At 38.5% G+C, this 26148-nt stretch overlaps 1 protein-coding gene across 1 annotated transcript; it reads left to right on the forward strand.

The window, feature by feature from the left end:
- The first annotated feature begins 2481 nt into the window (after nucleotides 1-2481).
- On the forward strand, nucleotides 2482-22864 carry HEPACAM2 (HEPACAM family member 2). The gene is made up of 9 exons (XM_010293789.1): nucleotides 2482-2575; nucleotides 7567-7917; nucleotides 9018-9302; nucleotides 15519-15815; nucleotides 19034-19159; nucleotides 19241-19265; nucleotides 19389-19426; nucleotides 20739-20812; nucleotides 22748-22864. The coding sequence occupies exons 1-9, from the start codon at nucleotides 2506-2508 to the stop codon at nucleotides 22862-22864; spliced, it is 1383 nt and encodes a 460-aa protein (XP_010292091.1). The 5' UTR covers nucleotides 2482-2505.
- Nucleotides 22865-26148: the final 3284 nt, after the last annotated feature.

The raw sequence follows: 26148 nt of genomic DNA on the forward strand, positions 1-26148 counted from the left end.
GGGGGAGTGTATAATTTGAGTATTTGAACGTCGAGGTTCGCGTGTTCAGACTTTGAAAGCAATTCTCTGAGACGACGAAACGAGGCGCGCAGTCTGAAGAGGCAGACTAGCTAGAAAAGACACTCGGATAATGCTTGTTTTCTGTTCGTTATTTTGGGCATTAGGCAGAAAGTGCGCTGGGCCGGTTCGCGGATGATGCAGTTTTGCATCACCAAAAACAGGCTTGTGTGCCTCTATGCTTTGGTTGTATAGTTCTCAAATAAAAAAAATAAGCTGATAGCTTTTAAAATCTACTTAATACAAGAAAAGGAAGAATTTATCCTTTAATCTTTGCCTAACTGGAGACAATGTTCAGTAATAAGGCTACCACAACATCCACTACGGCACAGTCATACCTGCAGAAAAGCTTTTCTTTCGTTTTGGAGTTTAGTGCTAGAGTTTGCACATAGGTCAGCTCAGCATGTGTTTCCTAATCCCGTTACTATTTAGGCCCCCAGCTGGCTGGTAAACTGTTGCAGGTTAGGTCAGGTCCAAGCAGGCGTGCTGCTCTCCGTTTGAACCAACATCGTGATGAAGGGAAGATCAGGACCAATGGTCTCTTCCCGGCATTCTTTAGCAAAAATTCATTACTTCTGGCTACCATTGGGAATATCGTCTGTAATTATTTCTGTGGAAAACCTCTAACTTTAGCACATAACAAAGTTACTTCTCATTAATAACTAAAAATTGCAGAAATACTCAGAAGAGTTCAGAAAGTTAGCACTGCAAATAAAGTTGCTTTCATGCAATTGCTTTTATTAAAAAGGGATGAGGTTTGATTTGCATTAAGTCTAAATGCCATTTAACAACCAGCACAAGCTAGAATTCTGTAGAAAAAATAATACACATCTGTAGCATTCACTTAATTTGTGTGACTTAGTGTACAAACTTGCAGCATATTAATGACATCAAGAGCATAACTTGGAATGCTGGAAATAAGGGGACACACTTACTTGAAAAACATAACTATATTAATCTGGGTTTTTTTCTTTCTTTGCCCACATAGGGCATTTGAAGTGCCCGCACAGGCTTTATCCCAATGTGAAAGCTCCCATCATTTCAGTTAGAAATTAATTGGAACCTGTGATCAATATTTTATTACATGTTAAAACCAACTAGATAATTTCTAACTCAGGTTTTCTAAAAGGTTGCCATTTGATAGATCTAGCCTACAGTGAAGTGGATTAAGCAGGTTATAAACAACAGTATTGAGGAGGGCCAGGAGAGTGGACCCAGGAAGCCTTTGGAAATATGCAAAATACCCTCTTCATCTCCTGGTTTATGTCAGGTGGTTATTTCTGGTGGGACCACTGTACTTCTGTTTTTGTTAACCTGAAATAACCCTCGTGATTCTTAACGTTTGATCTGGAAAGATCTGGCTATTTTCACCTCCCTTTAACTTAAGTAAAAATTGAGAGTTCGGCCCTTCTGGTAGAGGCTTAGCACCTTGCAGGACCCCTGCTCCTAACATGCAGCGAGGGGGGAGGCAATTCCTAGCTACCAGTCCCTCCTGCACAAGGCAGGATACGGTCTAGCCTAGTATTTGTTGATCCAAAATAGTCTGCCTAAGTGCTGTATAGAGAAAAATTAAAGTGCGTTTTTGTATGGATAGGCTCTCTCTGTCACTGCAAATGTTTGCTGTTGCAAACTGTTTCTGCACATTCAACTGTGCAAGGGTTGCCTGGTTTGCTGCTGATTTGTACAGTGAGTGACAGCTTTGGACAAAATCCAAATCGTACATTAATATTAATTTAAACTGATGTAAGTTAATGTAGAATAAACAGTAATCAGCAGCTAGCTCAACAACTGTAGTAAGCTGTCCACTCTAGCTGTAGGATTCTTTGTTCTAAGATGCCTCATAGGCACTTCACATTACATCTTGTTTAGAGAAAGGGAACAAAATCATCATTGAGTTATGCTTATGCTAAGGAAAAAAAATACAGAAAAGTTATGGGCTTGAAAATGCTAGAAAAAAATTTAAGCAAGGCTCTTTAACAGCTTTTTGATGAAAAGGATAGGCTGTCATTGGAAAAGGTATGAAAAAAAACCTTCTGAGTACTAATTCTAATTTGAAGTAAGAAGAACCATCTAGCAGCACAGTATGTTTTATGAAACTGTAACTAAAGGATGTTAATACCTACATAACAAGTACCTTGGGTGCATTCACTCATTTTTATTAATTCAGTGTACTTTGTATTCTGCACCCCATTTATTACATTCCATGTCATATTTGCTGTGACTGCCGGGGAAGGGTTACGATCAAGTCAGAGGCAATGAAGATGGGTGCTCATCTAACAGGTGCTCCACTCCCTTTGTTCTTTGTATACACATATTCAAATCACATAAGGCTGGGGACAGGATAGGGCCTGTTAACTCATTGCTGATTTCCCTAGCAAATAAACCAGCAGCTGCAGGTCCAAGCCCTGGCTCAGCGCTGAGAAGAAGGTGGCATTTGTGTGGGACAGGATGCTTTCATGGAGCCCTTTAGCCAATTTCTTTTGGGACTTGCAGTGCAAAATATATTTTCTGCTTGTAGGTAAGAAACAGTATGAATTATATTTGATTGTTATTGTGGAAATGTGAACTGGTTTTATAAAATTTATCTTTGTAAATTTAAAGATATTTCTGTTGTATTGTCAGACGTTTCATTTCAAGAAAGTAGCCTAAAAGCTTTTAATCAGATAGTGTCACCTAGTTTTATGAGTGGAGCTATAAAGTTTTAGCAGCTGAAAAAATGAGTGCTATACATAATCTGGATATAAAACATGGGAATTGATTATATATATTGTCACATTTTATTAAGTAGTATATAAATTGTGTGTCCTTTTTAACAAGTAAGGCTGGACAGGTTCTGAACCAAAGTTTATGCAGAAGCTGTTACACATATCTTTAAAAATGTATTATGTTGAGACAATGCTGATACATTATTTTTCACTTTCTTATGATGCCTTATAGTGAATATGGAAAATTTATATGTAATTTAAATGTACTTGGTATTAAAACTAAATTAAGGTTTCAGTCAGCTGAAGAATGTGTTCCCATTAATAGTACATTTGTTTGGTATGTGGGTGCAGTTTTCATAAGTATGCATTTGTTATGCACGCAGTTGATAAAAAATAGATGTTTTATGCACTTTCACAGGAATGTCCTGTGATCAAATGTTAGATAAACTTATATTTCTACAAACTGTTGTAATTAACTTTTTCTATATTTAGTTTTATTTCTAAATATCAGCACAGGGAATAAATAATATTACGAATGTAGTGCATCCTCTACTCATTCATGTGTAAGGACAATTTTTCTTTTATCTTTATTGTCAACTTCATATACAGTCACCTAGTCTCCTTGATTTTGAACTAAATACTTTGTCAAGAGTTTTGGCTTCATAACAATTGCAGTTTTATGTGAAGATTATTGGATTTCTTCTTTAAAAATGAAAAGCCTGGTTGATAAAAAAAACGCAATGAATGTGCACTTTATCTACATGACAACTTTATTGGACTTTTTTTATTTAAATCCTACAAAAGATATTGGTATGCAAGCAGCGTGCTTTAGAGTACATGTTTGTTCACCAGGAAGTTTCATCATATACCCTTACTTGGATGTACACATGTCCAAGTATGGGAAATACGCAGCTTGTACTTCATATCATGACAAGAATCAGGTCCATTGGGGGCATGACACAAAACCCACCAAAGACATTGACCTCAGAAGCCAAAATTAGGTCCAATAACAAAGCTCAGTGGAACTTGTTCTTGGGCAAAAATCCCAAACTGGGGAAGAGTATGCCCGAGTCTCTCCTGATATAAATGGGGATATAAGAATTGCAGATGCCCTGTTCCATTATAGCTGGGTTTTCTTCATAAATGAACATACTTGCAAAAAGTGTAAAAACTACTATCACTGATATAGTAACATTTTACATCAAGTTTGGGGTTTTTGGAAAGCTGAAGAGCTAAATGAACACTGGTGAAAAGCAGTTGAGAATCCAAACTCACTCTGACAATGAGATGTGCATGTTAAATTCAGAGAATGATAAAACCTTGCTAAGCAGGTTTCAGTTTATGCCATAAACTTGAAAGTTATGTCATAGTTTTTTATTTAAACTAATGCTGCAGCCCTTGTTTTATGTCAACAACAGTTCTGTTATGCTTGCTAATACTGGTGATAGCAAAGTGAGATGGAAGCAAAGCACAAATCACTGAGCTCCAAACGGAGGTCGTTTTGGTACAACCTTTACGGTCATTATACAAAAACTAGTTTTCTGAATGCCATTATCTTGGAAAAATGTGTATTATATTTAGAAAGCTATAGAGATGGGCTTAAATTATATGGAATTTGTGCCTAATGAGAATGAGGAGTTTGGTACATTGGCTTGATTTCACTATTAACATTAATTCAAGGATTAGTCATACCAGTCTTCATTTTTAATTAAAAATAAAAAATGGTCTAATAGAAGAGAATCATAGAACCATTTAGATTGGAAAACACCCTTAAGATCATGGAGTCCAACTGTAAACCTAACACTGCCAAGTCCACTGTTAAACCCATGTCCCTAAGTGCCGTGTCTGCACATCTGTTAAATACCTCCAGGGATGGTGACTCAATCACTTCCCTGGGTAGCCTGTTCTAGAGCTTGACAACGCTTTTGGTGAAGAAGATAGCCCTTTCGTTGAACAATGACCCTTTTCATGAAGAACATTCCAGACTGCAAAAGATTTGATCTCTCTGAAAGCCAGAAGCCTCCCAGCATTGCTCCTGTAAAACCCTTGCCTTTGACAGAGCACCATTATCTAGTGACTTCTGCCTTGCCCCTCGCCCTGACGGCCGTGGAGGAGCTCCCACATGCAACAACAGGCCACAAACATTATTAAAAAGGGGTAGGAGAATTGGTTTCATTTTGATGTGCTTCAGCCATTTCAGTTTTTTGATCTTTCTAGGTCAAAAGTTAAGTTAAAGCATGTTAAAAAGTTAAAAAACATGTTAAAAGTTAAGCATGTAAACTTCTCTGTCCTGTGTATCCTCCATTTAAACCTCTCCATATTTTTTCTACACTCTCCCTCCTTTTTTGTCTCATTCTCCTCCTGTCTCAGCTGACCCCCAACCATCCTTTTCACATCAGTGTCCATGCAACCTGAAGTCCTCTGCCACTTCCTCTTTAGTCCTTGAGAAGGTGGGTTTTCCAGTCTCTCTGTCAAAGGATTTCACTGTCTTTATACGCATCACCCTTATAGTGCTCTGCCATATTTTCCTTTGGTTTCCCTGCCATACCGTCAGAAACGCTGCGAGCTGTCTTCTCTAGTTGAGTACAGTTTTGCTCAGCTTTACGAAAAGTGAAGCCTGCCACAGAATTACTTTTTGGGGGTAGCTGGCTTTGTATTGACTATAAAACACCCTGGTTCCTGAACGGACAGAATATGGCCAGAGATTTCTTAGCAATAGGGGTTTTCCCTGAAATACAGTTAGTATCTCACAGAGGGTGGTGTGGGCACCTTTGGCGGCATGGACAACATCGCTGGCTGCCCACGAGCTGGTCCCCTCCCATGGCATCTCTGCTCTGCTACTTTTCATGCCCTTCCAGAGTACCGCTGACATTGATTACTGGCATGACATATTGCCATGCTGCATCCCCCACCCCTTTTTGTGTCCCTACCCTGATCCTCAGTGACAGTTTTCTTTGCGATTAGCTCGTGGCAAACAGCTGTGCCGTGAAATTTGAAGATTGGAACCCAAAGGACATATACAGATAGCATATTATGCTACTGAATTGAAATCTTTATCTTGTCCTACTATATAACCTACTATATAGGTATATATAGTATATATAGAGTATACTATAGTATATAAACTACATACGTATGTATAGTGTATATGCTACATACCTAGTGTGTATATATGCATACCATATATAGGTAGTATACTGTATAACCTAGGAAATTAGATGAAAATGAACCTTTAACAATTTCTTTTTGTCATAAAGACAAATGCTGTGATGGTGGGAAATTTAAGAAACAAAGTTAGCTCTGCATTATGTTAATCTTTAATAACATAGTCACATATTTTTTACACATACCTCCCTCTGCCCCTTCTTTCCAGGTAGAGGGTATATGTACTTCAGCTGGGGAGTTACTTTTTTGTTACAGATATTGGGAAATGTGTCAAGAATCATAGAATACCAGGTTGGAAGGGATCATCTGGTCCAACCGAAGATGTTCAGTAGCAGGAAGAGAAGAGATGGTGCATGGTGAAAGCGTTGGATGTTGCCCTGGGCAGTGCATTCTCTTTCTGTTTCCAGTGTGCTCTTATGCAGTGGTAGACAGATTACTTAAATCATTTTTTTTACACATTCTTACTAGTTGCATTTTCCCAGAGGGTTTTGACTTGGCACTTGCAGTGTTCTTTTCAACAATATTGAGCACTCAAAGCCGAGCAGTCAAACCTGCAACTAAAGGCAATGAGTTACATCTTGAACACACTAAAATCTGTTTATATGTATTTTGAAAAATCCATTCCTTAATATTTTAAATTGGTCATCCAAAATAAGTGGGGTTTTTTGCTGTTAATTTTCTCTAGGCTCAAATTCCTCATCTGTAAAGTCATATTCATTACAATGGTGTTGTGCAACCAATTCAATAATGTCACTGCTTTACACCATTGCTGTACTTGTGAGTGCTATGGAAAAGTTCACGTGGAAATGGATCACTCAGTCCTAAGAGTAAAGTTTTGATAATGTTCTACAAATCTATCTCAGGCCAACACAATGAAAAATGATTAAAAAATAATATATAGGAAAGCCAATGAATAACTGAGCAGCGGTGTTTTTGCACCCTAATGGAAGCAGGATTCTTGGAGAACAGGATTAATTACATGGCTGAAAATTTTGCTTTTGTGCGTATGAACAGCAAACCTTAATTCTGCTTTTTCCTAAAATTTGAATACTTGACTTTTGCAAGCTTAATAATATTTCTTGAATTTAGTCTTACATGTACAGAGTGGTCAGCAATAATAACGATATATAATTTTAGTCAGACAAATTCATGGAAGTGCTGCTTGTTAGATTTTCAGTCAGTTTCTCAGTATAACTGGCAAAGTAACACTAAGAAATTTCTCCCTAGCTAAACTTACCTAGAAAAAAAATCCTAGAAATAGAGTTTGCAATCCAAGAATGTTAGAAAAAAAAAATCCTAGAAATTGAGAGTATTTTAAAGGGAAAATATTTTAAACATTAAGGTAGATGCACATTTTCTCATTTTTTTCAAACTTTCAACAATGAAAGCTCCTGTGCCCAGAAATCACAATTATCCTTCCTTTGGCTTCTCATATGTTTTACAGCTGGAGCTCTGTAGCTAGATCCAACTTCACCAAGGTGTTTGCCCATTTTTTACTTGGAATCTGAGTTATAACCATACAAAAAAGTGTAAGCTTTAGCCTTGAGAGTTTTTTCTCTGTGAGAATTTCTCATTTGTGTTTTCCAGGGTTTCCATTTGTGTTTTGGGTTTGTTTGTTTGTTCTTTCATTTTTATGCAGGTATTTGCTCTGCCTTAAAGTTGACAGTACCATCTCATACCATCCATGGTATTGAGGGGCAACCACTCCATCTTACTGTTGGCTACAATTTCAATGCTACAGCTTCTGAAATCCAGATAATTTGGCTTTTTGAGAGGCCTCAAAGTAATCCAAAATACTTACTTGGCTCTGTAAATCAAACAGTAGTTCCTGACTTGGAATACCAACACAAGTTTACCCTCTTACCACCGAATGCATCTTTGATGATCAATCCATTGCATATTAGTGATGAGGGCAATTACATTGTAAAAGTCAATGTCCGTGGAAATGGGACAAGAGCTGCCAGTCAAAAGATTCAAGTAGCTGTTGATGGTAAGTTAGTAAAATATAGTATCTTCATTCTGAACATAAAATTGCAATAGTTTTGGAGTACTGGTTCTTAGTATCTGGCTACAATAGTGTATAATTTAATGCAACGATACATGAATAAATACTAACAAGTTATGTTGTTAATCCTGCTGCTGGAGGGAATGCTAAAATATGTAATCTTTAAACAAAATTAATATATTGACTAATGTTCCTGGATCATAAGTAAAAAAATGAAGAGCTATAGAAACCAATAATTAATAGGAAATTAGGCAAACTTCTAAAAGGTAAGGTTTCATAAGGTTCTGCTGTGCTATCAATCATGAGGATGCATTAACTTTCAAATAGTCTTTTTCCCTGAACAACTTTACCTTTACCTTCTGTAGCTGCCAAAGAGGAGTCATTGACTTTTGCCGGTGACCCTGTGTCTGTAAAAGAAGCCCAGATCTGAATTCCCAAAATACTACAGTTCCCTCTTTGTACTCCACTCCTTGTAGTGAGGATAGAAAAAAAAAAAAAAAGGGAGGGATAGCAAAGAATGATCTAAAAGAATGACAAGAGGCTACTGTAATTTATGGATTATACAGAGGGAGCCCTGTAACTGTTGGGCTTGGAATAATGACTGACATCTTGACGTGACAAAGTTGTAGCTGCCATTTAATTCCCATACCCATCCCAATTTGCAGCCATCCTCATGACCAGATCGACAGCGTATTTCAGCGGTGCTCAGTGTCAGCAAAGCTGTGGGCAGCCATACGAAGGAAGTTGCACACTGTGGGCAATGTCATGCTTTGCACTCTTCATTTCTGTGGCCACAGGGATTTGCTTATGAGGCAGGAGCTGGAAGCCATGGTATACCTGACTGCAGCCTTTGTCCTATTACCAGTAATACAAACAGTCTAGTTTTATTTAAGCACTAGAAAGATTCTTACAGTCACCAGCTGAGTATATGGCTTTCTTTTTTCAACCTTTAACCACATTTAATAAATAAAATTTGAAATCCAAGTACTTTCCCGTGAGGATGATGACTGCTATTTGTATTGTCTTGACACTGTAATATACTGGCTTGTCTCTTTTACAACTCTTCGTATCTCTTTATTTTACAGTTCCTGTCACAAAGCCAATTGTACATACTGAACCATCTTCAGGGGTAGTGGAGTATGTAGGGAATATTACCTTAAAATGTGCTGTGGGGAAAGGTACAAGGGTAGTTTACCAGTGGATGAAAAATGGGAAGCCTCTCCATGCCGGCCCTAATTACACCTTTTCATCAAACAATGCTACACTTCTAATTGTTCCTGTTGTAAAAGAAGACGTTGGGAATTACAGCTGTCTGGTATCTAACCCTGTCAGTGCAATGGAAAGTGAGATAATTGCACCAACCATATATTGTGAGTATATGAAATATTCATAATTACCTTTGTATAAATGATCTGGAACAGGCAGAAGACGGTTAGGTCAACATCATATGTGAGCTTGCATTCAAAATGAGCTTGTTCATAACAGCTCTAACCTACAACAATATACTAGAAGTTACTCGGTGTTATGTAGTGGTGAAGATAAGTCTGAACGGCAGAATTCAAACGGGAACTTCAAGAATTCCACAGTACAGACATCTTCAGATCTGCAGATGTGACTCAAAGGAAAAAAATACTCAGATGGGTATACATGAAAACATTGTTAAAAATGGAGACAGCAAACAGTATCAAAAACCTAAGTTCATGAAGTACCAGGCTGAAGGACTGGTATTAGTGGTTTTTCTCAAGATCATTTCGAGTCCAGTCCTGTTCAATACTTCCATTAATGACATCAGCATAAAGACTGGGAGTATCTCAGTCAAGTGGCATTAAACTGAGAGGACTGAATGCCTTTTACAGAGTAATAGAACTGGTATGAAATTTTCTAGTGAAAAATAAATGGGCATGCACATTTAGAGAATAAAACCCATGAACTGCTGATAAGACGGAGACTGGTTGGGAAATAACTGAGGCAGCGAGCCTGGGTGATTGAGCTATCACAAGATGTCTGTGAACTGTCAGTGTGATTCAGGCATGAGAAGAACATATGTAGTTGTAGGGTGTGTTGGCAAAGTATTTTCCAACAGGGAAATAAGGGCAATACTAATGGCACACAGAAGATGAAACCATATGTAGAATACTGTGTGCAGTCCCTGCACATCTCAGAGCACTGATCTCAAACTGGAAACAGAACAGAAAGGAGTGCGGAAGAGACCTGGAGGATTCAGTTTGGCTTAGCAAAATCAAAGCTGAAAGGAGTGTTTGCTTTCCACATCAAATGGAAAACATGAGGGAGCAAGAAGAGTTGTGTAAAGACCAATGTTGGCAGAAGAATAAACCATCAGCTAGCCATATATTTTGACTGGAAATGAAAGCACCTGAGAAACTAACTGCGAACATAGATTGAGTTCATGAATGAAACAAGTTGGAGGGAACAAAAGATTGGCTTAATCAGCATTCAGCAATTATACTTTAAATCTTAGAAAGGGCACTCTCATTTTCTTCCTTATCCCTCCTGTAACATCAACTCCCAGTGCCTCCAAGATTTGCAAGTAGCACATGCTGTGTGTGCAACCTTGCCACGCTCTGATCCTCACGTCCTTAGGGGTTGAACCATCCTTCTCAGAGGAGAGCTGAAATCAGACAGGTCAGGACCTACGTTGCCACCAGCCCTATTCAGATATAACCAGTTTACCCGATGGCACAGTGTGGATGGCACAGTGCAAGGACTGGAACTGGATTCCTGTCCAGCCAAGGGCTGGTGCTCACTCCTGCTTTTGCCAGGCTCTGTCATTTGGCAGCTGCTGGACAGCCCGTGCCCTAGACTTGTTACGATTGCACTACCAGCATGTTCAGAACCTACAACTCTTACTATGTCGTGTTTTCTTCCTCCTCCTCCTTCCATCTCTGATTATCCATTCTGCTACTTATTTATTTTTAATTATAACTTGGAAGAACTGGATAAGGGGGTGTTTTGCATCTGAAGTGTGTGTGTGAGGTGTCTCTACAGTGCATCAGGAGAAGAGAAAAAGACTGCCTAAATTAGTGAGGACTAACAAGGACATTGTAGATGGGAGCTGATCCTTTAGGTGCAGCTTATAAAATTGGCAGCAATGCAGAAATGAAGATGAAGGAGCTGCTGCAATGAGTCCTAAACAGGGCAGGTGTGAATTGAGCTTCCATCACGTTAGACAGAGGAATCGTGATAAAATGCTCTGCAAGGTAATAACCAGCACTGATGGAGTTTTAACTTATCATTATAGTAATTAAAAAAAAAAATCATATTCTTTCCTCAAAGTAGCGCATTTTTAAATGCCTGCTTTTGCACAGTCACAATCTCAGCTCACCGAAGTGCTTAAAGGGCTAAGAATGAGAGCTGCATGTGTGTGAGTGCACTGCCTCTACTGCTTTTCTCACTTTAAGGAGCTATGAATGGGCCTTAGACTCCTTGTGCTTCAAAGAATACCTACAAAAAACTTGGGAACACTGTATCCAGCACAACCTGACACTTTCTTACAATGCAAGAAAGTCAGGTCAGGCTAGAAAAATATCTGCCACTCTTGCTGCCCTTCGAACTGCTCTGTTCCTTTGTGGCACAGGCATTCGCATTTCTGACCTGTCACACACAGGGTGGGCTCCAGAGCGTTTGCTGCACTGGTGGGTGTCTGGGACACTTGCACTGACAAGGTGTGTGCCCTCCAGTCCTAGTTCTGGTACTGCTTCCTCCCGTCTCCCTCACTCAGCTACACGCATTTTCCAGCAAATTTGAAAAACCTTTCCGAGTTCTAAACCGAAAGCCTATTTTTGACCCGTTGTCTAGCAGAACTTTAAAATCTCAAAGTTACTTCCGTGTCCACATTTCTGGAACTTTTTGCTGTTTGAGTGATTTTGATACACAACTCAAAAGATCTGTAAATCAAAAACTTTGAGATTCAGTTTTTCCACATGTGGAAATATTGTTATAAGTATTTGTCTTTTCAGAATGTACTTTTCATATCATCAGAAGCGAGGGGTCGCTTTGTGCATGATTTAAAATCTAAAAAATATGTTAAGAGGAAACAATGCAGATGCCAAAAGTCTGCAAGACTTGCGCTACTATCCATATCCAAGTTAGTGATGGGAGTTGGGGTCTTACTTCCTGAGCTATACGAAGCCGCATAATTTGGTCCAACCTCTGCCTGCAGACGCCGTTTGTCTCCCAGCTCCCAGTTGTCAATGGCAATCCAGGACAGGCACTGGGATCTCTATGTGCCATATGTCATTGCTGCGGGGGAGTTACTGGGGGTGATAAAAAAAAGGTCACTCACAGTAAATACCTGCCATCTGCTTGGAAACTGTAGCAGTCTCGTGGTGATAGGAGCAATTGGAAATATTCCCACAGAGCAGTAAATTGTTACTTGGAACAGGTGATTTATTATTTTACAAGTCATTTAGTTAACTGGCTTTACTGAGACAAGAGGCAGATTGCTGTCAAGAACGATACTGGAAAGGAGAAGTAGAGCTGAGGGATCCATGAAGGCTGGCATTGAGGTTTTTTACTAAGAAGCAGAAGTGTTTTGTTTTGTTCTTCATTTCTTATTAATATTATTCCAATTCACCATTCGGTATGATGATAATGCGCCCCAGAACATGGCTATGGCAGTAGTGTGGCCCAGAAATTAATTATTTCAAGACTGGATGAAGCTGCTGTGATGCAGGCTGCAGCACAAACTGCTTCACTGTGGTGGTGGAGTTGAATTCAACAGATTAAGTGGGATTTCCTTCCTTTGGGCTTCCCGAAACTAGAATGTATTTAGACCTAGAGAGGAAATGGTTAATTACCTGCTTTTTGGAATCATCCTATACACATGCAACTGCGTATATCCCTCGGCTACCTAATGCCTAGGGAACGCAATGACGTACGTGATGCCCAGGAGAGGCAAAAGGCTGATCCAGACAAAGCAGAAGGGTTACCCGATGCTTGTGCTGAACCAGAGCTTGCCAAGATTTGGCTATTTCTTAAGAAAACCTTTCTTTGTTTTTTCAATTGTACTTCCCCAGCCAGTGTGTGTCGGTGTTCTTATAATGGTTTCTTTTGATGTGCAACTTTCATGCAAAAGTGTAGGTATGTTGTTAGTGTTGTCTGTTTATGCTGCAGTGTTATGATACTGATAAAAAAAAGCAGAACTCAGTTCTGATTCTCTTGCAGACTGTGGCAAATCTCCCATTATAGCGAGGGGACACAGAGACCAGTCAGCTATTCTTACCATTAATCTCTGTTTACGTATATCAAAGGTTATATTGTCAGTGAAAATAAAAGCCAATTCTTCTAAGAACAAACGATTAGATACGAGGAACTGAGTTGCTCTGAAAAGTAAGAAAGTGTGTTCCTGCCTGTAAATAGTGCATGAAGGGTTTTACTTTCATTTATGAGAAAGTCAAAATTCAGTACATCCCCCTCCTTTCCCATATTAAAAATGGGGAAGTAAATACCTGTAACAGGCGAGCCCCCGCGAGTGGCTGGTGTTCTGGAAGGGCTTCCCATCCACGGAAATGGGCAGCCCGAGTCAGGTCAGCTAAGGCAAAGTAGTGGTGACAGGTCTGCAGTTCCCAGAAATGCTTATTATAAGGTCAGCGGGCTCTTGGATACAGTAAAACAAATGACATGGGAACTGAAGAGCCTGTGAAGAAGCAGCCCAGTATCTAGTTTTTAAAAAATGCATTGATTCTTCAGAGTGGCCCCTGCCATGTAGGTGGGAGCAGTCCTAATTCATGCTAAAGTGAATCTGTATTGCACTTCCCAACTAAAACTTTGGAATAGGCTGCCCAGGGAGGTGGTGGAGCCACCATCACTGGAAGTGTTGAAAAAAACATGTAGATGTGGCCCTTCGGGACATGATTTAGTGGGCATGGTGGCGTTGAGTTAAAGGTTGGACTTGATGATCTTAAAGGTCTTTTCCAACCTTAATGATTCTGTGATTCTGTAAATATTATGCATGATGTTGGGCCTTCCTTAAAATGCAACCGCAAAAAGCATACTGCTAAAAAATAAGCAGAGAAAATAAAAAGGTTGACAAGTTTACATTGTGAAATATGAACATTTGGTTAAAAATGGACTAAACTGAGATCATGGTGTGATAGTCTACATTCTCTTGTCTAAATCTTCACAAATAGAGAAAAAACCCCAGAGGCACACACAAAATGGCCTGGTTTGTGCTGCGTGCTGTTTGCCTATGCGTTCTTGAAGCATAAGTCAGTCTCATAAAGCAGACAATAAATAGAAGTGTGCCTGTTAGAGGAAGGTCTGACGTCAGCCAGAATTTCGTGATGAGAAATAAAGAGTCTGAAACATGCCAGTGTGCCACTTCATGTAGCAAGGAATTTCACATTCAAACCCAGCTACATTATCTTAATGCTTCCAGACAGCCATAGGAAGGTGGAAATACTACTTGATCACACTGTCTACAGTGGGCACAATATTGACTTACCTGTCTTTTTCCTATCCCATTCTGCGTGAGGCACTTAACAGCAGCCTTACTGAACTTCAGGGATCCTACCAAAAAGATGCATCCTGCTCATTCTGCATATCTTCTTCTTTTGGCTTCTGCCGATATTAGGTCTGTACATTTTTGATTGTACATGTAAGCCCTTAGGGAATTGCCATCATTAAAATTATTTCTTCTTTTGATTGGAAAAAGTAATTTAATAAAGCACACACACCATGTCCTCTACATTTTTTGTATACTTAGATCCTTGTAAAAATAGATTTTAACATGTAAAGATATAAAAAACCCATGATCAGAAATGATCTATTGAAAATAGCGTGGGAAATACTCTTATCACACTTAAATATATTGTTTTCCTTCCCATTTTCCTATGAAGATTACCCTAAAAATACTTAGCTACTCAATTTTCTGAGTAATGAACACATGACTATTGGACAGTGTATTCCTCTTCTACTTATATTCAGAAACCTAGCTTTCTGTAGGCACAAGGGCTTATTCTTGAACAAAATGTACATGTTGGACTAGTGGAAGCCTAATAAAATGGGGGGAAGGTTAAAGTTTATTTTAGCGGTCATTTATGGAAAACCTTTTCTAAAGTTATCTAAGGCACACCCCACTCTATATTATACCTGTAGGATAGTTCCTGAAATAATTATTATACTGCATATTATTACAGTGAATGTTTATATATTTCAAGGCTAATTTGTTCACTTTCAAATGTGCAGAGAAATGACTTATGCCAATAAGTATGGCACTTAAGTAGAAAGGGTCAAATATGCTGCTGAAGAAGACCTGCTCCTTCACAACTTTTCCAATTGTTTCAGTTTTTTGTCATTTTTATCATACTGAACAATGCACAGACCTCTGCTGTTTCCCTAAACAGCAATTAGATCAGTATCAAGTGGGTGTAGTCTGAGATAAACCTAGAACAGATCAAGTTATTGAACTGAAAGCTTTTTAATTGAAATGATTGAATCTAATGCCAGCCATTCTAAAGGCTAGTCTAATTTAAAAATTCTAAGTTTAGACCTATACTTCTATTTGAAGTTTAATTACATACTTTGATTTTAACTTTTCTGCTGTGTTTTCTTTTTTTTCAATGTAGATGGACCTTATGGACTTAGAGTTAAATCAGATAAAGGTCTGAACGTAGGGGCGGTGTTTACAGTTGACATGGGGGAAGTTATACTGTTCAACTGCTCAGCAGATTCAAATCCACCGAATACTTATTCTTGGATTCAGAGGGCTGACAATACCACCCATGTAATCAAATATGGACCCCATCTGGAAGTTGTATCTGATAAAGTGGCCCAGAAGACAATAGATTACATGTGCCGTGCTTTCAACAACGTCACTGGAAAACGAGATGAAACTCACTTCACAGTTATCGTTACTTCTGTAGGTAAGAACATTAATTCATTGCTGTAACATCTGAGCAGAGTGTCAACCCCAGAAAAAGGAAATAATATTTAGAGAGAGGATATGTATTCAAAGTAAGGTCTTCCTAACCTGATAGTCAAAGGCATTCGGGCCATTCAGTGGGATCCAGGTTTCACTCAGAAGTGTGATACAGCTTGGGACAAGACCCACTAAGATGCTGAAGTTTTGTGCAATTTTACACTAAAATATATTTGGCCATTTGGAACTTTATCCCTTGAGTAGAAAAACTTCCTCAGTAGGTAGACCTCATCACGACCAAGTAACATGGCAGAATTATGTCTCTTACTCTGTTTCATACTTTTTGCCTTTAAAAATGATAAAGATGAATGGAGAGAATGCTGCAGAAATCTGCTGAATGCCAAGGTGGGCTTTTCCTCCCAAGGGGAGATTTTGTCCAAGGCTCACTGTCCCACAGCTTCCAGGGGCTGTGAGCCCGCGGCCACCAGGTGACCACTACATGGGCTAGTTTCAAGCATACGTCCCTGACTAAAAAAAACAGGCACAGACTTACAGGACTGAAGGTCTTTAAGACTTTTCCAGTGTGGTTAGGTATTATAAGAACCTTAGTTTAGTGTATGATAATAATGCAAGCTGTGATGATGAATGGTTTTATTACAATCTGTTCATAAAAAAATATTTCACTGTCATATTTATAAATGTATGGATTGACTGCTAGGTTCTGCTGAATGCACACCTTTAATTCTCATACTTTATAACCTCAGTTCCTGTATCAGATTGCGTTAAACAGCAACAAAGCAGTTTTTCAGAAAATCTCCAGAAGCACACAACTAAGAACAAGATATTGAGGAAGTCTGATACCTCTTATTAATACAGATCGATACAAGTATTTTCAGATAAGGAATGTATGCTATTAATGTTCAACGAGATAGAATAAATTGCCTTTTAGAAAATTTTACAAAGCAATTTTGGTTGTGCAGAACAAAGAACTCAGCCATTTGTTAGTCAGATAAACAAGGAGAGCAGATGTCCATTGTTCAGGCTGACTTACGGAGCCATCACAAATCCATGGCTTTCAGTATGCTGGAAGGAAGATGGGTTGCAATTTTGCGATGTGAATACTGCACTTTAAAACTAAACATTGTGGTTAGTGGAGAAAGAAAATGGAACCAGAGCTATTTGTCAGCGGAAATAAACATGACATTTCTCCAGGAAGTTAATGTAAGCTATGATATATATGTGAATATTCATCAGTAAGTGTTAAGAAATTCAGCTGAGATTTCCTTTCAAAGGCCAAAAAGAAGGGAAGACTCCACAGCTTCATGTTTAGTTGCACTTAAAAACATACATTTACTAATTACAAATATTTTGCCTAAATAAAGCTTTTAAAAACATTTTATCCTGTATATTTAAAAACTAAAAAAAATCAGTTTCCCCCTCTATAGCCATTTTCTTGTTGATGAATTCAGACAGCACTAAATCCAGATGTCGTGCCTACACTTTGCAATGCTGCACTGACTGACTCCAAGAGGTATGAATTCACCCACGAGGCTAAACCTCAGAGTTCCTGTTCAGGATAAATTCTGGTTGGAACTGATTAAACGTACTAAGCAAAGACTATTAATATTATTCTATATCCCTTGTCCCTGTCCCCATAATGCTAGATACAAAGCCTGGACTGTGCCTTTCAAAATACTGGAAACCCCATTTTCAGCAGCGACAGGAACTTTGATGTTTCAGAAGACCTTACACAACTTCCCCACCTAAGGGACTGAAAATCACATGTATGGTGCTATAAACAGTTGCCTAATTAATGCTAAAAATCATCAAGAAAACTATGATATCAATAAGTTACAATTATATCACAGTCATTGCACTAAGCTGTTATCCAGTTTTAGCCAAGTCTAGTTAGATTTTAAAATAAGAGGATGTTATCTCATTATGTACACAAGTCTTTGTTCAGTTCTCAAGTTGAGTCAACTTGAATGTGTTAAATGCATGTAAAGAGGACATCTTTGTTTTCCACACCAGTATGCCTGTGGAGATAAGATTTATTGAGTCTAATTTTGAAATAATTTGTTTTAACATTTTTAAGGACTCAGATGATTCTCCAGTGTTTGGTTTTTTTTTCCTGAGGAAAGCAGTACACTGAAGGACTATGAAGGAAATTTGGTGAAATTGCAGTGATTTATTTTCCCATATCTTTGGGATTCATGTGGTTTGAAATCCACATATTTAATCTTTCTGGTAACTGCTGCACAGACAGCCAGCACATTGGCAGTGAGTGACGTGGAGGTGTAACACTGTATGTCTGCACAGGATTTCATAGATGTACTGGAAACACATCCAGCTAAATAATACACATTTGAGTTGTACTCACAAAGCTGGCACTGACAAATATGCAGCATTAATTTACCTGTATGGATTGTGACATGGGCTTTAATTACATGAATTCTGCACAGTTCAGAGCAAAAGAAGGAAATTAAGAGTGCACTAGCAACTATGTCTGGCATTTCCTAACTTTCACACTCCTGTCTTTGCAAATTCTTTGCAAATGTTTTCAACATCATTTGTGTTTGTAATTATATACATATTGTATTTGTATTTTATCAGTAAATCGTGATGGAAAACTGCTGCTAATGCATATCTCAGCAAAAGATCTGAGCAAAGGAAAGAAATACTTTGGATATTTAGACATAAATTCAAACAAACATATCTAGTGGCTTCTGATGGGATTTGATAAGCAACCAGACTGCCAGTGATCTGCAAATCCTTAGAAAAAATACAGTAGTTCATTTATCTCCTCCTACTCTACAGCTCCTGCAGCTAGGAGGTTTTCCCTCCCACCTAGCACAAACTGCTCACCTAATTGTCACCTAATTTCTTGGTAGTTCAGTGTCTCTATGCCTAAAATTAGAATATTTACCTACTTTTTGTAATGCTGTAATTTGTGGATTATGTTTACTGACCTTCATTTATCTCTAGGTACCAATCTGTTCTGGACTCATTTCTGATACGCATATCATTGCTTTTCCAGTTCAGGGGATTTATGGGGACAAAAAAATTTACCGATTCACAAGAACCCAAATTTTGTATCTATTTTGTATCTCTATGCAGGTTTACTGTTTCAGATGAATTTCAAAAGATGCATTGTTTCATTGTCATAGTATCACATTATACAGAACAAGAGACTAAATACAATACTCATCTTCTTTGGCACAGGATTGGAAAAGCTGGCCCAGAAAGGAAAATCTTTGTCATCTCTTGCAGTAATAACAGGAATTTCATTATTTTTGATCCTAGCTATGGCCTTTTTATTCATATGGAAAAGATATCAGCCACATAAAGGTATGTAAAACTTAAGCACACTCCAGCTCTTCTTTTGGACCATCAGAGCAAAAAGAATGATTATTCTTTTCTTCTTTTCAGTGATACAACAGAAGCTGCAGAGCAGGTAAAAAAATAAATCATTCTTAGGTCTTGAAGTCCTTTCTATCAAGACAATTCAATTTATCATATTAATTTTCTTTCCTTGGCTTGTGACATCAAACTGAAAAAACATGTTTATGTTTTCTAGGCCAGAGGCTGATTACAAGAAGGCTCAGACATTTTCAGGTAATGCTAATGAAAGAAACGTGAGCATAAGGTCAAAATCCATTCCTGCAAAAAATTGCCATCCCCACATAGAAAAAGAAAGAAGGAAAGGAAGAGAAGTGTGTTTTTAACTTGGGTTGCACACCTACCTCTATGTTAACTTACTTAAGATAAAACCAAAATGACAACAGGTCAGCATGGGTTTAGCTCATGCTTGGGATTCACAGCAGTATGTAGCTGTTGGCTTGAATTCTAGTGTTAAGCCTGGTTAGAATCACCTGTATTCTGCTGTTCTCACCAATGTAAAATAAATTAGTGTTATTATGGGATAGCAGTGAGGGGTGATACGTCATGGGAGGATCACACTTCTAAGTGTTCATGGCACCAATCAGTACCAAAATCGTGAGATGTTAATATGACATTGCAGTATATATGTTTTAGCCTCTACCACATTCTGTACTGCCTTTCTCTGTGTCATCAGGACCCAGTGTGTTTTTGTCACTGCCTCTTTTCCCGCCACAATCCTTCCCACATCATCCTGGGCAGGAGAGGCTGGACACCAGCCATCCTTTGGAAGGGTGGCACTTGTGTTCCCATCCCTTTCTACCAAAGCATCAGAGCAGGCCATAAGCTGCTACATGTGAGAGAATAGAGAAGTATACGAAGCTTAGGAAGGTAAGAAGTTCACCTGAGCACAGAGGGTCCTTCACCCCAGCAAGTGGTATCAGAGGAGAGAATCTCAGCACTGTCTTTAGTGCTGCAGCCTTTGCTGCGGGGTGATGCCCAAGAGACAACCAGGAATCTCAAATCTCCTGGACAGTGGGAAGGTAGAGTAAGAGACTCCCACCCTAACGACAAGTTGTATCTGAAGTCCCAGATAAAATCTGTCAACTAGTTTAATAACGTGGCACCTATTAGGATCATGTTCCCTTTTTTTATTCCCAGCATTATAAAAGATTCAGGTGGTACTGCCTCACTACAGTGTAGACATGCTGAGCTTATGGACTGAGCCTCTTTCCTGTGGGAAATGAAAGTAAATCAGTCTGTTTAGCCTTACAGCAAGGAGAGTTCTATGGCTCTACCAAAACTGTTACTGAGGTTAGCAAGAGGCTCCTCACTTGGTCCGAGGCATTGGAGATAGCCAAGCACTGTGGGCACCAGCTCTGCAGCTACCCTGCCTTGCTCCACGTGGTTTAAAGCAGATCAAACAACCAATATTCAGATGTTTTAAAAATTAGGCCAAATAACGTTGCCCATCATTAAGCTAGCTGTCTTTTCCAGATTCCTGCTACATGTCAATACCTTTTTTCATGTTTGTTTGTTCTACCTTTAGGACATGAAAGCGCTTTGGATGATTTTGGGATATATGAATTTGTCGCTATTCCTGATCTTGCCAGTGGTACTAGGGTATGTGATTTCACATCATAAACTGGTGGTTTCTTTTCTGTTTCTTAAGGTGTAAGTATTTACTAAAAGATCTGTCCTAGAATTCTTCTGTGAGTTTGCTCCTGTTGCTTTTTACAGATTATATGACACCATATTCATTGCTGTTGTTTCCCCAGTAATTACTCTTTCTTTACTATGTTACTAGTTCAGTACTTATATTAACATGGTGCAGTAAGGAACCAACCAAGCTCTAAAGGGAACAGTCTCAGTTCAGTTACCCTATATTAAAAGAATATTTAGTAGTGTTGGGTAGATGGGTAGCACTGAACCCCTTGTGTCACAGAAGCAAATTAATTCTTGTGATGCCATTTTCTCCCTTGGCCCTAATATTGCTGATGCAACGTACAACTTCAGTGGTGCAGAAAAGCCTCGGGTGGGGGGGATTTAAAGATTTCATTTTAAAAATATGCAAACTAAATCTCGGCTATATTTCACAATAATTATTTTGTTAGCTTCATATATTGCTTGGGAGGACTTAAACACAGGAATTTTGCTATCAGAAAAAATCCTACCGCATATGCTACTTCTCTGCATTATGGCTTTGCTGACGTAACTGTATAGCAGTTGGAGATCATTCTGATGTGGTATAAAAGGACAAAGAAAAAATGAGAAATGGGACCACAAAATTTAGGGAGAGTAGACTGAAACTGGGCAGAATTAGACAAAGCACCTTCTCTTTGCTACAGAAAATTTCTGGCAATACAATCTTGTACCCTTGGCAAGCATCAGCATGGTCAGGTAAGGGAGAGCTCTTAAAACACGATCACACAGGGTCACATCAACAGCCACACCTATTTTGTTACTATGATTAGTTCTCATAATACATAATGTATTAGCAAAAACGAGTCATAGATTAATAAACCCTTTTCTCTGCTGGGGTTAGATGACTGAAATAATAGACATGTCTAGGGCTAGAGTGCTATTGTAAAGGTTAGTGAAGAGGACAGCAGCAGAAATAAAAGGCTTTTAGAAAACAGAGGAGCCAAAATGTATCTGTGAAAATTTGTGACCATAGGAGGCTTATTAAGTACTAGGATGAGGCCCTCTTAAATCATCACCGCCTTAGGCATGCTACGATATCCCTTAGACTAATCATATCACAAAGTCACATTCTTGCAGAATTGGGGCCTTAGTAGGTCAGGAGGGAGGAAGAGGTGACAAGAACAACAGAATGCATGTGTAAGCAATGAAATCTATTCTAATTTCCAGCAAAATTTCAAGAAACAGGAGAAACTCCACTGGTTTATGTTCAGTTACTCAGATTTATGGCATTGCAGATGAAGTCAGCATTTGATCCACTGATTCATTGTAGCTAGTTAGCAGAAAAAGGGAAAATTAAGAAAGTGGAGATAATTAATAACTAGAGGTTGGGTAGAGGCAGAAAGACTGAGAATTCCTTATGGGTGGGGAGTCTACGTGTCATGTTGACATAAGAGCAGATCTGTATACTTAACATACCGAACAATTTCATTATTGCTTCGTTTATGGAAACTGCTTGCAGTCCCCTCTCTTTGACATGCTGGTGAGAGTTTTATGCTGAACCCTTTCCCTGAATATTTTCTCCTTTTTCACTATCTATTCTCCTGCTTCTCTGTTAAATGTTCCTTCCTTGATTTGTGGTACGCTGATATAAAATACTTGCTATATTAAATGCAAGAGCTGTATCCTAAATTTTCAAAGATCCTAACTGAATTTAAAACTATTGCTTGCCTTACTATAAATGTGATAAAAACTTACTGAAATGAAATGTAAACTAATAGAGATGAACTGTTAAATCCACATGCAAACCATTGATAGGGAAAAGTTAAAAAAATTAGAAGTTAGATTATCAGTTTAATTTCTGTTGAATCTTTTTCCATTTGTACTTACAGTAAGAATACTCTTTGCTACTTTTAGGTTTCAAGTCAATCTGTTCCTGGCTCTGACTTTGTCCCAGGCCAGGATATGCTTAGCACGGTTTATGAAGTTATTCAGCATATTCCTGAGCAGCTGCAAGAAGACCATCAACAGTAAGTTAAAGCCTGTGTGAGCTCATGTCGTAGCTCAAAGATGAATACTTTTGCATCCAGAACTATTTACAACTTGGTGACCGGTGTCTGATTCCAGCGAGAGGGGTAAGGAAGGAAAACAGGTATAAGCTACAATTGCTTCCTCCACCGTTTCCCGTCCAAACCCCCACTTTTCCTCAAGACTCCAGTCTGCCATTTCATCATGCCAGTTGTTTCAAAGCGTGAAAAGCAAAAAGTAGGATCTTCAAACACAATTTCAAATGAAAATTACCAAGTGTTTTAAGAGGGTGGCTGTAGTTTCACAGCACTGAGGCATCAGCATATCACACTAAGCAGGTTAAATCTTCATTCAAAGCAGTTTAATTGGCAGCATGGCATCCAGACGTGCCAGCCGTGTGCCAAGTAGAGTTAGGGGTTGGGTTTTTTGCAGTGTTGAAGGTGGTCAGCTGATCAATAATCAGTGGTTGTTAAAATGGTCACTGAAATATTAACGGACAATGCTTAGTTACCTGAGTAAGCAATGCCTTAATTTGTATCTTAATTAATGATTTAGAGCAAAAGAATTCTTGCTCTGCAGTACCCTGGCTGGGAACTCCACAGAAACGCTTATGCTGGGTTAAATACCAGAAAGGCCACAGCACGTTGTGCTTATGCAGTTAGTGTCTGGTAGTCCTGGTTTTGTTCAAATCACCTACTTTGTAGCACTTCTTGGCATAAGAAGAGTGAATACACTGTAAAGTTTCTGTAATTGCAGTATAGCTGCCATAAATCTGTTGTGAATATCGACAGTCTTTCTTACAAATTAAGAACAGCGCATGAGACTTTATTTGGTAACAAGCCTATTATATCACATTTTCCATGTTTTTATGATGTGTTCTGTTTCTTTTATGGTTGAAAAGAAAAATACACACTCTCACCAATATACTAATCAGTTGGCTGAGTAATCATAATGTTTATGTGACTGCATCAGCATTCGTTACTTACACTACTTAAAATTTTGTGCAGGTTACATCTTCAACTGTGTGTCCAAATTATGTATGCAAACATGCAGCCGTGCTTGTAAAAGCAAGCTGATCAGTGAGAAAGCAATAATGAATTACTAATGACATTTTCATTCTGCTTGGAGTTACTCACTTTGAACCTTAAGATGATTTTTTAAAACAGATGTAAAAAATGGCATTCATAAAGTACATCTTTTCTTATTCTTCCTCCTACATGTTTTCCTTCTCAACTTTCTCACTGCTACATGACCTCTGTAAAAAAGGAATAAATTCAAAGTAAAGGTAACTTGAACTTTGTGACAGTTCAGATTTCAATTCAAATTTCACAAAACATTCTGTAGTTGTAAAGGACTCATTTGCATAAACCCATTTTGCTGCTCTTTCCATATATCAAGATTTTAAAAAAGAAACATAGGAACAAAATTTCCACTAATAAAACAAAAGCTGCTAAACATGATAATGTGTAAACTACTCAGATTAGAAAAACCATTTTCACTAATTTTCCAATTCCTGACTTGCCGTGAAGGAGCATTCTGAATGGTAAATAAATAAGGACAAGTAAGTCGATACTGAAGCAGGATGCTTCAACATTCAGTGTAAGGAAAAAAACAAAACACCACAGAACAGGGAACAGAGCTGGGAAAGTAATTCCAAACTCATGTAGTACAAAGTAATGATTGCTTATGGATGGATCCCACGGGCTTGGTATGCAGCCATCTGCACAGTAATCAGCAATGTTCATGGGAAAAATGATACAGAACTTGCCTGCACTCTGCTTTCAGTGGGAATTTCTCTTTGTACAAAACAAAGGAACAGATATTATGGGAGCCAAACAGGTTTGTTGGTAAAGTGATCATTTTATTCTCAGTGGTTCTGACTGGAATTGCTGTAATTTCATGCTTTATTAGAATTAATGTGTAAAGAAAAATAAGTCAAAAACACTGTTTCATTCTCAGATTTACAGTCTGAGAATCTTTCAGATCCTCTCTATGAATCGAACTTCTGCAGTGTTAGCGGATGTTCTCTCTCTTGCTATTAGAAATCCCAGTGACAGTACCAGTGAATTCATGGAGTAGCTGATGCCTAACAACCTGGGATTAGCTTTTTCCTTCCACTTTCCCTTATACTTTTACCAGCCTTTTTATCCGTTCAGCCAGACATGCACATATGCCTCTGACGCTCTAAAAAATTGCAAAATTTTAGATGTGCCCCAGGTCTTAAAAAGTAAGAATGCTGCTGGAAACTAATTAAACTCTTAAACTCTCTTGGGTTTGAACTGACTCATAACCTAACTGCAGTCAAAAAATGAGCTGAGATGATGGCTGGCTTTGCACTTTTACATTTGCATGGTGATATTAGTCACTGTTCACAACAGTTTTTTGCAGATTTTCCTCCCCTGCTCCTCCAAAGCATCAAAGGGAAAACATGAAATCAGTTTTTGAGGAAATTGCTCTGCTCCATCTGTGGGCTCCACAGTCACAAGGTATTATGTGACTGTCACATACTCAACTATTTCATTAAACATTCTTTCGATGTTTATTTAATCATTTTCATTCTTTTCAACCATATTTGGTGTGTTTTTTTTTAATGACCCTTGCTCATTTTTTAAGCTAAATATAAATCCTGTGACAAACTGGACAACAGGCTCTTCCACATATGAAGGAAACCCGAAAATGGCTGCTAAAGCTGATGAGCAAGAAGTCCAGCCAGCTTTTATACATATGCACTGGCAGCTCACAACTCTTCTGCAAGCAGTAACTTAGGTTTCATTTTCATTTCAAATGAAGATAAATTCATATGATCTCCCCCTCCTCTCGTACACACTGTTTCTCTCAGATCAAGCATTTACTATTTCACAAATTCCTGCTCTGCCAACTGCTGAAGAGCAATGAGGATGCAAACCAGCTCAGGGTTTGTACAGTGGACTACGCTGACTCAGCTTACCATTACTGCTACCGTATAACGGGTGCTCCGGTACATTATTGTTGAGGATGGGTGAGCAACTTGAAATATCCGTACTGAAAAAGCAGCAATGCAGGGTGCTATATTAGCCATTATATTATTTATGCCTCAGACCTGTCATATCTTTTCAAAACTAGAGGTCTTACGCATCCTAAAAATTCAGTCAAATATCAGTGTGTTACAAATGTGCCCACGGAGCTGTCATTCAGGCTGAAAAACTATTTTACTTTTGTGTTTAGAACCGCTGGTTTGCTTATATGTTTGCAACAGTGTTTTTTAAAGAAAAGAAAGGCAGCATCATGGACAACTGTTTATATATATATAT

Source organism: Phaethon lepturus, unplaced genomic scaffold (genome assembly GCF_000687285.1).
Source record: "Phaethon lepturus isolate BGI_N335 unplaced genomic scaffold, ASM68728v1 scaffold54268, whole genome shotgun sequence".
NCBI lineage: Eukaryota > Metazoa > Chordata > Aves > Phaethontiformes > Phaethontidae > Phaethon > Phaethon lepturus.

What these genes read in the sequence shown, in the direction of transcription:
- HEPACAM2 (XM_010293789.1), top strand. Translation starts at nt 2,506, where the DNA reads ATGCTTTCATGGAGCCCTTTAGCCAATTTCTTTTGGGACTTGCAGTGC. An exon ending in GAAGGCTCAGACATTTTCAG is followed by an intron (nt 19,427 to 20,738) that starts GTAATGCTAATG and finishes TTCTACCTTTAG; the next exon opens with GACATGAAAGCGCTTTGGAT. An exon ending in ATCTTGCCAGTGGTACTAGG is followed by an intron (nt 20,813 to 22,747) that starts GTATGTGATTTC and finishes TGCTACTTTTAG; the next exon opens with GTTTCAAGTCAATCTGTTCC.